The 15,687-nt window shown below is 41.9% G+C and overlaps 1 protein-coding gene across 5 annotated transcripts in view; it reads right to left on the reverse strand.

Moving 5' to 3' along the window:
- TRIM37 (tripartite motif containing 37) overlaps positions 1-14,507 on the reverse strand; it is a 30,690-nt gene extending 16,183 nt beyond the window's left edge. For 2 of the 5 annotated variants that reach the window (XM_064468045.1, XM_064468050.1), the window contains exons 1-11: positions 14,207-14,506; positions 12,563-12,664; positions 11,188-11,228; positions 10,001-10,117; positions 8,656-8,743; positions 7,679-7,801; positions 6,191-6,314; positions 4,461-4,528; positions 2,192-2,316; positions 760-810; positions 248-329 (exon numbers count right to left, since the gene is read on the reverse strand). In XM_064468045.1, coding sequence (XP_064324115.1) covers positions 248-329; positions 760-810; positions 2,192-2,316; positions 4,461-4,528; positions 6,191-6,314; positions 7,679-7,801; positions 8,656-8,743; positions 10,001-10,117; positions 11,188-11,228; positions 12,563-12,664; positions 14,207-14,227 — 942 coding nt within the window. In that variant the 5' untranslated portion in view covers positions 14,228-14,506. Of the gene's footprint in view, positions 1-247; positions 330-759; positions 811-2,191; positions 2,317-4,460; positions 4,529-6,190; positions 6,315-7,678; positions 7,802-8,655; positions 8,744-10,000; positions 10,118-11,187; positions 11,229-12,562; positions 12,665-14,206 lie in introns of all 5 variants that reach the window. The other 3 variants (XM_064468049.1, XM_064468048.1, XM_064468046.1) reach the window with 3 other exon arrangements.
- Positions 14,508-15,687: the final 1,180 nt, after the last annotated feature.

Here is a 15,687-nt window from a genome sequence, read left to right on the forward strand (position 1 = left end):
ATTTTAAATTGCTTATAAATTACCCAGATTAATTATAGCAAGAATGTTCATGCTGGTTATCTGGAGGCAGAGAAGGAATACTCCAATGGTTGGTGATCAGCTCTACAGTCTTATTACATTCTTTTCACACAAAGCGTTTTATAAAATATGAGAAGAAACTAAATAATGTTTCCTTACAAGAGAAACACATGAATGCTGGTTGAGCGTTCTAGATGGAATAACAACTCCAGTTGAAAATATAACTCACCGGATAAACTTTTAGCCTCCAGCAAAGTCCTGACACTTGAAGAGGTGGGCTGTAAACAGGATCTGCTCGCTGACGCAATGTACTATTGAGAGAGGAGAAAAAACATTTGCTATTGGCAAAAAGCAAAGCCCTCCATGAAATGGTAACTGCACGTACGCTTGCACCCTTATGCTCTAGAACCACTCTTCTTGCTGCACGGAGCATGAAGCCCATGCAAAATGTTAAGTGTCCATACAAATATATGTATTCCTTGCAAAATTATTCTATCTTTTTTTATGGGGAAAAAAAAGTAGCTTGCCTTTATCATGGAAAATCATTTTAGCTAACAGTTTAGCTAGGGCTAATTGTTGTTCACCTGGTAAACAAGAAATTTTTGATTGAATTCCTACAGCTTAGTTCATATCTAACATTTTTCTGTAGAGTCTATTCTGTGTTTTAAAGAATACTACTCATGTACAGAAGAAACAGAAAAAGCTTCTTGACATTCACAGTAATTTAAAATACATTCTCACCTGAAGTTTTCCAAAACAAATGTAGTTGAGTCATAGGCTGGAACCAGCTCACTGGGGAGGGACGGGAAAAAAAAAATATACATTAGAGTTGAATAACATGACATTAAAAATCCCAACTTTTGGACTCTTTAGAAGCACCTAAGATGATTTAGGTCACCAGAGCCACTGAAATTCACTAGAACTACACTGGATTATTTCAGCACATCTGCAAATTCCATTTACAAGCCTTCTCCCCAGTACCTCCCCATGGGATATCAACACAGTAAAACAAATATGTTATGAAGGGAAGAGCAACCGGAAGTATTTAAGAGGATTTTCCCTTTTACTGGTGATGGCTAATAATCCCTTAATACAGTGAATTTTTAACATAAGACTTCTTAGTAGTTCTAGAAAGGATGAAACAATTTCATGGCTGAAAGTACAAAGCTTAAGTGGTTTGTGTTTCAGAGCAGGAGAAACTTTACTGCCATTGGAAAATGAATACTCAGATTTAAACTCTCCTCGGAAACACATTTAATTCTTCTTTTCAGAAAACACATCAGGACAATAGTTTTGAGACACTATTTAAAAGCAAGCCAAACTGATTCTTGCTAGAGAACACAAAGTGATTTGAGGAATTTTTCTAAGACTTCTACTTTCCATTTTTTGGAGATGTTTTTCAGCTAGCTTGCCTGGACTCTGAACAGACTTCCTCAGAACCCAGCACCAGCAGCGCTCTCTGCATGAAGGATTGTGTTACGAAGGGATCTTGGCTATATATTCTGAATTAAGGTGACCTGCAGAGGCATCTCATGAGAGCCTTGTAATTATATACTGAATGACCCAATAATAAGAGAAAAAGGACAAATCAGTAAACTAAGTGTAAAAAAGAAAAAAACCTGTCAGCTGGAACCCACTATCCTGACTCCCCAGCAATGACTACAGACAGACAATAAGCCCTGCTGGAACAAAAAGCCTACTTGCAGCACAGGTTACTAAGAAGAGTATGTTAAGCAGTTTATCTTTTTCGATGTATAAGCATGGACCCAAATTCAGTCAGAGATATGAAGTTTAACACAAAACCAGACAGAATCATGTTACCCCACAGATTAGCATTGCCATTGCTCATATAGCTGAGAAGTATGACTCCCCTTCAGTGTAGGCGGGTATCAGGCAAGCTCTCCAGCAACCTGTCCATCAGCCACCTATCACCCACTCTTTCAAACCCACATGTCACCAGACAGTGGTACTCTCCTGCCCTAGATTTACGAAAGGCTGACACACATAAGAATACATCTACCTCCCAGACTCACTGGAACATCCTCCTCCATACAGCGGTACAGTAAAATGGGAAAGAGATACTCTCCTCTAAATTCCTTTAAACATTTTTTAAGAACCTTCATAAGATGGCTTTCAAGTTCAAACTACAACAGAAAGGAAATGCAATGCTTACCTTGTGAAGTCTGGGGGGACAGGAGTAGTGACAAACGAGGCCATAGGCTTCCGATGAACCTGCTGGAACATCATCAGGATCTCTGAACTTTTGGATATCAGCTCACTCTTACTGCACGATCGTAACTACATGGGAAAAAAACAAAAAAGGAAAAAAGAAAATCCTTACGTCATTAGTAGAAACCACAGGTTCTTACCGCTTTTGTTTTTAAACAAATAAATTGCAGGTCTGTCACAGCTTCAGAAAGATTACCCACAACATAGTGTAAAATGAAACCTGGAGATCAGGGTTTTAGGTTTGGGGTTTTTTTTCTCCAGTTCTTCGGGTTTTATTTCCCCTGAAACTGTCAGCTCTTAAGACTAAGAATTGGCCTAAGACAGCCAACAGTCATGTGTTTTACAATTCCTGATAGGAATTGAAAATAGATATTCTAATTCTGTCTCACTCCAAAGTCTGTACAACCCATTTGGGAAGTCCCGAATACTTAAGACTCTGTCAAATTCTACAATGAAAATTACAGCAACTACTATGTACTTCATTTAGGTGAAACATATATAACTAAGATGTCTGATTAACACCAAGTCACATCTGTTACTGCATTTACACAGCAATAAAACTAAATTGATCTGGAAAGGACACTTTATTAGACAATGGGATAATATGCTCAAATATGTCATACACAGAGAAAATTAGATAGTTCTTTTACATTTTAGTTATTCCTTTACTGCTGCATTGACACTGTACTTTTTTTTGTTCATCCAAATTTGAACAAAACAAAGCCTATGTTATCATAAATAGCAGGCCAAAAACTCCCACTTCAATCCACTTCACTCGTGATATCTTACAAACCCAGTGTAATAACAAAGGTCTTTTCAAAATCTGAAAGAAAAAAATCTAATCTTACATGTTCCTTGAACAGCTAGCGCTGTATTTTCACAGCCTCTTTACTAAAAGAGGACAACTCTACTCTGCTTCTTATTTATACTTTAAACATTGGAACAATGTATCTTAGACTTACACTTCAAACATTGTCAGGCTTAAGAGAGACTAATATGTACATTTTTAAAAGTCACACTTTTGCTATGAGTTCTTCAAATAATTTATTACTTCCACAAAAAGCATATGAAGTTCAAAGCCCCTCTTCACAAAGACACATATGACAACTTTAAACAAGCAGTAAAGACCTACACAGTTGCCAGATCTCTGCATCATCTCACAGTTTTTGTAGTTAGTAAGCTTTTCCTCCTATTTTGGAGGGAGAAGAGGTCATGTTTCAGTAGCACCAATTTATTATTTTAAAGTTGGGGGTTTTTTTTCCTGCAAAAAAGAGAAGCTGATCTGCAGAGTTGCATACACACTGCTATTTAGGAGTTAGAAGGTCCTCATCTGGGCTGCAATGTAGTGATTTCTCAATGTCCTATACACAGAGAGCTCTCAACAGACACAAGAATTATCCTGATGCCTGGGATGCAAGAGCACTCATCCCCCTGATGTCATCGATTCTTCGACTAAGACATTCCATCATAGGTATGAAAGGAGAACACGATAATTGCTGATCAGGTGATAAAGCCAGCTTAGCATCCTTACTGACTCAAAAGCAGTGCAGGGAATGAAAAAGAAATACAGGGCAAGAGGCACTACTCACAAAGAAGCTTAGCCCCCATCCCCAACCTAAAATGTCAAACTCCACTGAAAGAGAATTGCTCGATGCAGTAACACTTGAAGGAAGAAAACCCTTCCATTTCCTCAGAGCAAGCAGAAATTGTGCAGGGCAAGTACAGTCAAGCTCTGCAGAACTTCATTTGCAAAAGCTGAAACTGTACAGCTAGAAGCAAGATAAAAAAAGCAATACCATGTCATCGTCTTGGAAAGACAGGAATAAAAGAGCTAGAACAAGTTCAGTTTTCCTCAAAAGCACAAAAAGAAACAGATCATTTCTGGGTTTTCTCCATTTATAGCCACCTGCATATTCATATGCAGTTGGCAGCGGCAGAACTAACAGAATCTACCCACACTGCCTAAACGCTGCGTTACCTTAAACAAACACAACTGTGTAGTTTTAGAGGACATTGCTATTAATCCCTGCACTAGTTTTTCAAGCAACAGAAGAGAACACCTTTCATTATTTCTAGAAGACACGCTTGTTTAAGAAGAAATTGTGCAACCTGAGACCACTTAAATAAAGATACCCTCAAGAAACCACCACCAATTAATATTTTTAAATAAATAAAATAACATAACACAACATTTCAGCTCTTTGCATAATCACCTGATGTTCTACTTCTTGAAGCAAGGATTCCAGAAGTTCCGTTTCTTGAGTAAGAGATGTCTTTTGACCTGTTTAAAGAAAAGGAGACACGCTTAAAGAACAAAAAACCCACAAGATTTAACTTGCTGTATTTTAAGCAACTGAGCTTTTTTTTTTTTTGAAACCTGGAAGCTACCCCAGAACCTCCTAAGGTAAAGGATTTCTAAATATACCAAGGTTGATTGAGAAAGCATTTTAAAAGCACACCTACGTTTTTAATTAGAGCTGTAGTGAAGAACTCACTTGAGGTTAAGACAGTAATGAAACATTCCGTGTCCCAGAAATGGCAGGTTTGTTGTTTTGGGGTCCTTTTTTTTGGGGGGGGGGGGGGGGGGGGGGGAGGTGTGGGGGTGGGTGGGTATGACATGGACAGAATGCTAACCTGAACATACAAATAATCAAGATATTCTACCACAGCTTTAAGACTGATCTTTAATCAGCGCATGTTAGAACAAATCTGGTGACTGATTACTCAGTTTGATACAGGCACAAAATACATATGAACATACGGATCCTGGATTTAACATAAAGCAAACATTTTAAAGTACTGACACAGATTTGAAGAGGAACCTGAAACACAGCTAATATACATTTACTGTTTTGTTTTTCATGGAACTGAACTAAGAGAATAAACATAAGCCTTATCAAAGCTAAGGACATTTTCAAGCATGAACATTTCAGGTTTCCTTTGGGTAGGTGGTGGGGAGAGGTGGGGCGTGTGTCTCTCTGTGTGTGACCATTTCAAGCATCAGAAATACATTTTCAGCACAGTTGTTTTTATTGCCTTACTTTTATTTCCAAGACAAGTACACAGACACAAGGCCAAGGATCTATTTGCCTGTGTACGTTGATCCACTGGTGGCGTGCCTTGCAAAACTAAGGTCATTTAAGTATAACGTTTCAAGACTGTCTAAAGAAACCGATATTCCAAGAAGATGTCACCTTTGGTACATGCTCTTATCACTGCACTTACACAAATGAAAGCACACATGACAAAACCAAGGCAAAATTAGTTAAGCATGTACAGAGTTATACCTAAGTGAGGAACATGCTGTCCTTATTGAAAGCTACACTTCATTTTCAGTAGTGCTGCTTCTGTAAGCTTCAATACCTGCAGGTGCACCACCTGACTTCTCACCTCTATTTACACCAAAGGAGAGCTAAAGCAACCAGTGTCTGATTAGCAGAAGTGTCAGGAACCAAACTAGCAGCTCTGATTCCAGATGCCATGTTCCTCCTCTGCAGGCAAGGCTGCCTGTATGTATGGAGCTGAACTGTTGCTCACCAGACATCTCATATAGACTTTTAATTTTTTAAAATTACATTAAAAGGAGTATATGTTACAAAGATGTCAGATTACAAAGGTGGACTTCTTGGCTAACACAAATGGTGTAAAATCACTTTAGGTAAAGGGTACTAAATATCTTCCAATTAGATGGAGATATTCAAGTCGTTATACAGAAGTTTCTAAGAGAACATAACCAGGTTATGTCTAACATCTTGGAACCATGTCACAGTAACTACGTAATTAACTGAAAGCTTTGCTGTAGGTAGAAATTTTCTGTCAACAGTTGCCTTGCTTAACACCATGAAGTGTGCAAGGAGTCATATTCCTAGAGCAAGAAAGTTTCTCAGACTTACACACAGTTAATATATTGCTCCTGCTCATAACAGATCAGGAAAATACCTACCCATTAACGTTATAAGCTTATTCTTCAGCTGAGTGTCTAATCGGGCAATCATCATCTCCACTGCATTCCTGATTTCCCGAACTCGTTCATCCTTCGCACTACGCACCGCTTCCACATTCCTCTCCTAACACAGGGTTCAGGAAAAAAAATATGCACAACAAGAAAGCCTTCACACTTTTGCGTGTTTCACTCATTTACACCTTGACTCCACTCTCTCAGATCCCAAAAATGCCTAGGCCTCCCGAGAGTCCCCTCCAGACCTATTTTTCTATGAGGAAAAAAAATCCCATAAGCCTCATCTTACTGAAGCTGACATGTTTGGAATAAGAAAATAGGACTGTGCTTTTAGATGAGCTGTATTACAGGCTATTCCTGCTGCCAGTTGTAAATATCCTTTGACTTTTACCAAATACATAAGCATGCCCTCTGGTGGGTGACCAAAAGTTAACCGTAAAGTTGAGCAACGTTTTCTGATTACAAAGAGATTTGTCATGTGGGGATTCTTTGGTACCAAAATTTGTAAATCCAACTGCCAGTTTCTCCACTGTAACTTGAACAGCACAGAAAAGTTACCTTCTTGGTAACAATAATAATTTGATAAAAATGGCACCCTTCACCCTGGAAGGTGAAGGCCACAATCCCCTCAACATTTTACAAATACTTAAACAGCCCACCCGGTGACATAACAGTCACACCTGAGCTGAAGCAGAGCTAACCTACAATTGCATGTGGCAAACAACTACCTGAGTAATAGCATAGACAAAAACCATACAGAAACTTGCCTAAAAACTTACTTTATTTGCACAAACACTACACAATAAAGGTAACAGCGTTCAGCAGAACACAGAACTAATCCTTCCTAGAATACAAGAAACTATTGGATTTTGGCATTCCCCAAAAAATGCCAAAGCCAAGCATGCTGGTATTTGTATGTCTAACACATTTACCCCTATGGGGGAAAAAAGGGAGGTACGCAAACTCCAAATCTCTAACTGAAAGGTGAGCTGCTTTACAGCTCATCCTGTAGGCTCAAATATACTTGAGCTTATTCTCCTAAAGAAAGGAAAATAAGCTCTATTAAAATAAAGCATTTTTATACTTGTTTAGCATGGCAGACTCCACTTTTGTAAGCGTTGCCAAAAATATGTCTTTCAAAAAACTGCACAACTCTGGCTTTTAAATAGCATACACCAAAAGGAAAAATCCCTGTGAGTTAGCTAACACATCTTTTTCTGTCTGGCAACTACAACAGAAGTACTGAGAATATGTTGCTCTTTCCACTCTGTATAAAAAGAGTCTAACTAAAAAGCAAAAACATCTCTGTGGGATAATCTGATTACCTTCACAGAAGCAACAGCTTCTGAACAGGTACTGAAAACGTCACAAGCGTATGAAATGGTGTACTATGTCTGTTTCCCAGTTTCAGTTATCCTTTGACAGTGGCGTACTACGGGAGAACTTAACATTATCTTGGATCGATTTCCTTACCACTTCTTGCACCAAACTGATCAATTCCATGAGTCTCCTCCTAAGCTTTGCCACTTCTTCATTCACTTTTGTGACATGTTGCTCATAGATTTCTGCCAGTGGCTTAAACGTATGTCCTCCATGCTGTTAAAAAAAAGGGGGGGAGGCGGGGAGAAATAATAGAGCATCCCATTTTAATTTTATTCCACTCCTATTAAATTACTGAGAGAGGGGAAGAAAGCCTCCTAGTGTATCACTCATTCTGGAAAAGTTCCAAAGCAGATTGTATGTAGGAAGCCTGTCTTTCACTTCCCATCCTAAGTCATGAATTTGGCTCTTTCATACCATCAAAGCTTCCCGTCAAGACTTATCTGGAGTCTCAACGGTCCTCCAAAAATAACCTGCTTCATTCACTCTGCAGTTCTCTAACAAATCAAATAACGATAGAAGGGTTATCTTATTTTTATTATTATTAAAGCACCCTTCCCAAACAAAGGCAGCACACTGTTTGCCACTTGTATTCCAAACAACAACAGCAGTCTCTCCTTGAAATACTCAATTGAAAGGATATTAAACAGTGTGGTGAATTGTGCTACTAATACAGCTCTGAAGGTATTCAAGATTAAAGGCCAGGACATGTAAATAACGTAAGCTTTATCTATATTCTGAGAAAGACTTCTTCCTTTGCCCATAAAATTCTCAGCACCATCTACAGTTTGTCCAAAACATCATGAAGTTTAGAACAAGGAAGGTAATTCTGACCTCCTTTCGGCAAAAAATCAATTTGCTTCTCCAATTATAAACAGAAGGCATCGCCCTTCACAACCAACCTTCACATTAAATTACAAATACACATACGACTACAGTATTTGCATGGCAATTCAATAGCCATAACAGCAGCTTCATAGCATTTCTCTTCAAACTGCTGCCAAGCATAATGCTTGCAGTCTCCTATTGTAACATACCACGTGCATATAAACAAGGAAGTCCCCTCTTACCATTCCTCCCCAAAGCGCACACTGGTGGCAGATACACTTCTTACAGGTCCAGCAGAAAACACTAAGCTTTTCATGGTGATTTTCACACCTTAAACAAGAAATGACACATATCATCAACAGAAAATAGCTACAAATCTTCCACAAACTCAATTTATCATTTTGGCTTATTTTGCTACCCGATACTGAGAGTAAAGCACAAAACATCAGCACAGTTTTGAAAGATGATGACACATATTCTGTAAAAACCTTTTGTAAGATAAGTGTTGCTCTTAGTATTCTCTTGGGAAGTATTTCAAAGACATAAAGTACACTACTCAAATTGGATTTCTACCCAGCAGATAAAGGATGTCACAAATGAATCAAGCTCAGAATTCTCAAAGTTAATACATCACATTAGGATTTTAATAATCATGTGCAACCTAAAGTAACCACAGAGCAACAGCTCATAAGCTTCTTGGACAAACCGATCTGTGCAATTTCTTAAAATTTCAGGAACAGCATCAATCAAGAAACCGAGCACAGGCTAGGCCAGACCTAAAATACACGCCTCTCCCTTCCCCCTCCGTTAGCATTCAGGAGCTTGGGGAGGAGGCAGGTACAGAACACATAATTAGTCCCTGTCTGTTTTTCAATGCTTCTTCTCACACCTTTCTCCTCCAAATCTCCAGAATATACCTTAAAACACCTAACAGAACTGGTAATGGGATAAAACCAGGCGAAAAGCCTGCTGAGAAAGTACTGACAGTTGCTCCTAGGAAGAGAATGTATCAGAAAATACAGGAGGCTCCAAAGAGAAGGAAGGACAGTGACTGGCAGTAACATGACAGATATAGCAAGAGTAGTGCTTTTGGGGGGACTTCATATATTTTCTTTGATCTCCAACTGGGTTTATCAATTACATTTTCGCAAGGGACTAGAAGGCATTTTCTCAGAACAGCTTCTCTGCTTTTATGTGCAGAGATACCAAATCAGCACCCACAGCCTTAATGGGACTGCCAAATAAGCAAGCCATGGAGAGGAGACTTACTTCAGATGTACGGTCACTAAGAAGGGCTAAAAGCCTTAAGAAGTATTACCACCCTTCATGTTTCCCACATCTCATTTTAGCTATATTGAGTCAAACTAGAAACAGTAGTAGTTTTCTAGGCAGACAACTGAAGAGCTTTTCTCCTTCCATTAAGCATGACAGAAAGGAACTCCAACTTTCAGTCAGTGAGCACAATTCAGCTTTTAAGTAAGTAAAAGTTACCAGTCTGATCCCCTACTTAAATAATGAGCTGAAATTAAAAGCCCACTCATGTAAGACAAACCACCCAACGCTTTATGTGATGAATGCTCCATTTACTTGTCTTTTTCATTTTCTTCGTGCTTTGTGAGGTTGCACAGTTGAAGCGTATCAAGCTGTTGTGTGACCTCTTCTGCCCAACGACAGTTTACGAGCTCTCGTAGCTGCAGCGGGGCTCTGCAAGAAGCATTGCTAGAGTTAGAGCAAGAACTCAGCTCCAAAAGAGCAGCACTGAAGTGAACTCAGTTCATCAATTCTACACTATGGGAAAAGTCACACGCAAAAAGCTGAAGCTGTACTAGTTATTTCAGAAAAAAAAAAAAGTAATGCTTTAAGTCGATTTGCTCGTTTGAGGGCTGGGGTAGGTGGGAACCACAACAGACCACTCCACAATGACATACAAAACAGCTACATGGGGAACCCAGGAACTATTTCCAGGTTTCTTTACAGGCTCCTGGATAATGCCAGGCAAATAATTTCATTTCTCAGTCCTTTTTCAACTTCTCTCATTATTCAACTATTCCCACTGGAGTGCTTCAATTACCCCCTTTGTAAAATACAGATATTTACCTCCTTACAAGCATTTTAGAGCTACTGATCAAATATTTTAAAAGTTGAATACTAAAAAAGTTGTGCAGAAATGGTTGGTTTGTTGTTTTTAAATACCTCCCTCCCCTTGGGGGAAAGAAAATATGCTACCTTCCAATTTTCGGTCTGTCAAGAACTAGAATTTCTAGGTACTCAGGAACTAGAAGTGCTAAGGGGTGCCAGGGCTTGGGGGACCGGGTGGGGCATTGCATTAAAAAAAACAAAGCAAACAACACATTGTAGCTACCTCGCAGACAAATCTGCAACAACGTAAGGTAAGCCTCACAAATTATAGGTGTAAAAAAAGTACACATTTCAGTCTCGAAACGGAAGTTTATGAGCTCCAACTCTTGCAAGAATAATATGAAGAGTTCTAAGGGGAACACTGTCTAGTTACTCTTATTACACCAACTACATACACTAAAACCAGTGGTGTAACGGGAAAAACAAAGATCTTGCTTAGCTTGTCATAAAACTGGAGCATATTTTAGATAGAACATATTTTAGACTAAGTATTATATCAGGGTAAATTTTTACAACAACAGCAGGCAGGTCTCAAAATCAAAAGGTAGCACAACCTGCACTGAGAAAAGGTTGATCATAAATTATCATGAATTGGGTGTACTGTCCTGTTATTTCTGATATTAGAAATACCTTACCTACAATGAGGGCACTGAGCTCGTTGTTCAGTCAGCCAACGCTATGAAGGAAAAAGGAAAAACATTTTTAAAGAGACTGTAAAGAAAAAGAACTGCAAGCAAGGACGTTCTATCGTTAAGTAGGAGTTACTTCTTTTTCTTACAGCCTCCCTATATTTTTTCCTTTTTTACAGATTCATAATTTAACCATTCAAACACTTAGTCTCAGATGAAGCTGCTATTTGCATCTTAGTAACAAAGCTACCACTTTTCATTAGACATCAAAGACACCTGGGTTAAAATTATAGAGAATTTTGAGGTACCCAATATTCCATTAGAAACCACACACCTGGTGCAGACTCCCATAGTCACCGACTAAGATAATGTTTCAACAAAAGAAAGCAAAAGATACAACAGGTGTATTTTTCGTGGTCTAAATAATTAGTCTTCAAGGTAACTTATTTCTTCCTCTCAAGCTATTTATACACAAGTGAGATACCTGCAGTTCAGCAACCAAATTCACAAGGACCCTGTGAATGCCTCTCTTCCAGAAAGCTCCAAAGACAAGTAGCTGAGGAAAGAACCTCACCTGCCCACTACAACCTACAAGTGTAAAAGCTCTGCAGTTGAAGGGCTTGTATTTGTCAGCTCACTCCTACATTTAAAGATTCTCATGAATAATCTCTCACCACCCAGCAACATGTCATCTACCATTCTTAATATGTATCAGGAATCCTTCACTAATTCCTTCATGTCAGAGCTTTCAAAGCAAATCACGATTGTTCCGATTTCTGGAAATCCTACATGAAAACCTCAGCTGAACCCTCTCCCCCTACACTAACACCTAACAGCATGGGGACTTGGAACTGACGTGTTACACATTGGTAACCACGACCTTAATAAATGAATTGAGGTACTTCAGATGCTGCTTCAGCCTGCTACACCAGACTCCCTCCGGAAAGATTTAGCCTGTACCTGATCATATCATACTAGTTTGGTGAGCATTTAAAAACATCTCCAAGATGACATGAGATGATGTTATGACCTTCCAGATGCAAAGTCAGCATTTGATTCCTGTTCCAACTTTCGTCTTCTACACGGGCATCACTGACTCTCAAAAGATGCTAAAGAAGGGATCATTATATGTCTGTTTCTTAAAAGCAATTATTCCAGATAGCGCCTATAATTAGCACTACTGAATGCACTGCACAGCCTGCCTAGTTTTTCCTCAGGGTGTCGTGAAAGGGATTTTGAAAGGGAAGCTAAAGACCACAGAGCAGGAAAAAGGAATCCTTGGAACTCCAGGAAAAGGGGCAAGAAAGAAGAATATGTTCGTAAGATCTGTAGTTTTTAAGTTCATACAGTTGTAAGAATAAGCTATAATACACAAACTCACCCGAATACAACTGAAACAGCACAGCTTGGAGCAATGAGGACACAGACGTGCATCACGCAATTTCTCCATACAAATAAAACATCGGAATACTTCAGCAATGCTCTGCAAAGGGTAGATTATCACTGTTGTTAAGCCACATACTTCAAACATATCAGAGTTGCACTGATTTTCCAGGCAGAGTGCCAGTTTTCATAAATGCAGTCCCAAAAAGCTACGGATCGCGCATCTCAGAGCGAGATACCAGGTCAAACACCATGGCTCTCCTCCCCATTTTCTCTTACACTTCAGCAGCTCTTAGCATCCATTTCATAACACTATTCCTCTTGTCCAAGCAATAGTTTCTCTTTGTTTGGCTAATCTTCTCCCAAGTGGGCCTTTCTGTAGCCAAGATATTATTCCTGCTCGTGTTCACGCGGGATTGCGTGGTTGTCAGAAGAAACTGTGCTGTACCTGCAGATTCCGAACCCACAAGCTTCAACATACTGGCACTAAACTAACTCAAAAGCACGGTAAGGGCATGTGTATATTACACAGAATGCTAACGAGAGAGGTTGAATTGCATGGGGCTTTTTTTTTTTACTTTCATAAGACTTATATTCTTTTAAGGGCTACCATTAGCACTAGCTGTACAATTTCTGCAGTCTCTCACACCGCATTTAATCAATCTTGGGCAATAAAAACGTAATTTAACATATTTTTTTACTATACCCATTTGAAGAGAGGAGCATTTTGTTCTAGAATACGAGCACCTCGTCTCTCTCCGTTCCCCAAATGGGAAAGGTATTTTGAAATGCCAAGTGATGTTTGCTTTGCATATTGATAGAGTTATTACTGATAAAGAGTTTCACATTCTGTGCTGTGTGGGAGTTCGATCCCTTCTGACTTTTAACTATGGAACTTTGAAAGATTCTTCAGATAGGCTAATTTTTTCCCCACAGAATTTAAATTATAAATGAGCACAGAGGTGAGGCATATCTTTAATTTACAGGTACCACTGTATCTCATACATTAGTGTCTTCTTTAACAGTTGCAAAGATAGATGCATTTACAGGAAATTATCACACACGGTCTTTTTAATTCTCCTGTTTGGCTGCTATTAACAGGGACCACAGCAATGCGTGCGAGCTGCCCAGGTTACAGCCAGACACCACCGAGCGCTGCGCCAAAACGTGTTCTGTCAGCGCCAGGTCTCCATCCACCTCCAGAGCAGGCGCCTCCGACGCTCCACCAGCTTATCTGCTAACCCTGACTATGGAAAATAACTGCCTGTCACCTAGAAACGCCACCTCTTTCCACGCCGCTGCCTTCCCGCCCAGCTCATCAGCGCACAGCCCGGCCCGGCTCCCGGCTCTGCGCATCCCAGCCCACCGCACAGCCGCAATCCCTCTTCCACCTCTCGGGCCGCCCGTAGCTCGGTGCCGCTGGGCCTCCTTCCCCTCACACAAGGGGGAACCTGCCGAGGACCCGGCCGCCCCGCCGCCAGCCCCGCCCCGGCCGCCCCCCGTCCCCCCGCGGAGGAGAAAGTGCAGCCGCCCTGCCCGCCTGCCCCCGGAGATGCGGCCCCGGGGAGGCAGCGCTTCCCCCGCACCGCCCTTCCCGCCTCCCTGAGGGGAGCGCCGGCGCAACGGCCGCCCAACCGCTCACCTCCACGCTCTGCTCGTCCATGGCCGCGGCTCCCACAGCGGGGAGGGCAGGCTCCCCCCAGCCCCTCACCCTACCGCTGCGGGTGGGCGTTCAGGAGCCGCCGGGCAGAGGCAGCGCCACAGCCCCCCGCTCCCGCCCGGCCATATTGGCGGGGAGCGGGGCGGCTCCTCCCTCCGCCCGCTGAGGGGAGGCGAGGCCTCACCGCCGCGCCGCACTGCGCAGGCGCAGCCGGCCCGCCTCGCGCGCTGTGTGAGGGCGAGGGGGCTCCGGTAACGGCGGGGCCCGGCCCGGTCACCGCTCCGGGAGGGCGCCGGGGCCCCGCCGCGGGGCGGGGGAACGGCGGGAGGTGTGGCCGGCCCGGGAAGCGGGCGAGGGAGGCTCCGCCCGCGGGGAGGGTGCGGGCAGCGTCCCGCAGCGCGGGGCTCCCGCCGGTGCTGCGGCAGCGCTGGGCGCGGATTAGCGTGAGAGGCGCCGATGCCTTCTCAGAGGAATTTGCGGCGGTTGGGCTTCAGGGTAACAACCCTTCGCGGCCTGTTTCAGGTTTCAAGGGCAAGCGCGAGCGGGGCAGCGCTAAACGCAGTCCAGCTGCAGGGCTGGATTTCCACATCTCCCCTGGCTTCAGGAACACACGGTAACTGCTCACGCTGCGGCTGCTCAGCACAACCTTGGATGCAGCTATTTTCCCTGCTAGCAGCTATCTTTAATTATTTCAGCCACATTTCACTAATAAATTAAATCTTTAGCACTGTTGAAGGCAGTGAGAGTAAGGATCAAGCCCTGTATTGAAAATGGATCAATAAGTCTAAATGCTTATGCACTAAATCAGTTTGTGAAGTGATAGCAACCTCGCAGGTAAAACAGCACACTCGGCAGCAAACATCATAAAAACAGGTTATCCCTGTCTCTTCCTCCCCTTCCTTCTTCAATACACACCCTCTGCCTCTTCCCAAGAAACTAAACAGACCGACCAGTTCGCTGATGAGTGCAGAAGTTAGCCTTTCCCTTCCTAAGGGTGCTAATAGAAATTTCTCTCCTTTGACATCCACCGTTTAACACAAAAAAAACCTGCAGGAACTTAACTTCAGATATCTTATTTTCTCAAATTAGGCTGAAATAAACACAAAAACATTAAACATACAAAAATCCACACATACACCTTTTTTTTTTTTAACTGTGAGGGTGGTTGAACACTGCACCAGGCTGCCCAGAGGGGTTGTGAACGTTTTACCCTTGGAGTTTTTCAAGACACCGCCCTGAGCAACCTGCCATAGCTGGCCCCACCTGAACCCCCAGGGGCTCGGGCCGGACCATCTCCAGAGGTCCGGTCCAACCTCAGCTACCCTGCGAGTCTGCCGTTTTGCTGGACTGAACAAAATCCAAGACAGTTCACATCAGAGGAATGTGAACAGGGTCAGGGGTTAGGGCAGGGCTGAGGGTCAGGAGTCAGGTAAACAAAAGCATAATAAATCCACAGCGTCACG

The sequence above is a fragment of the Phalacrocorax carbo genome, chromosome 17, assembly GCF_963921805.1.
Source record: "Phalacrocorax carbo chromosome 17, bPhaCar2.1, whole genome shotgun sequence".
NCBI classification, from domain to species: domain Eukaryota; kingdom Metazoa; phylum Chordata; class Aves; order Suliformes; family Phalacrocoracidae; genus Phalacrocorax; species Phalacrocorax carbo.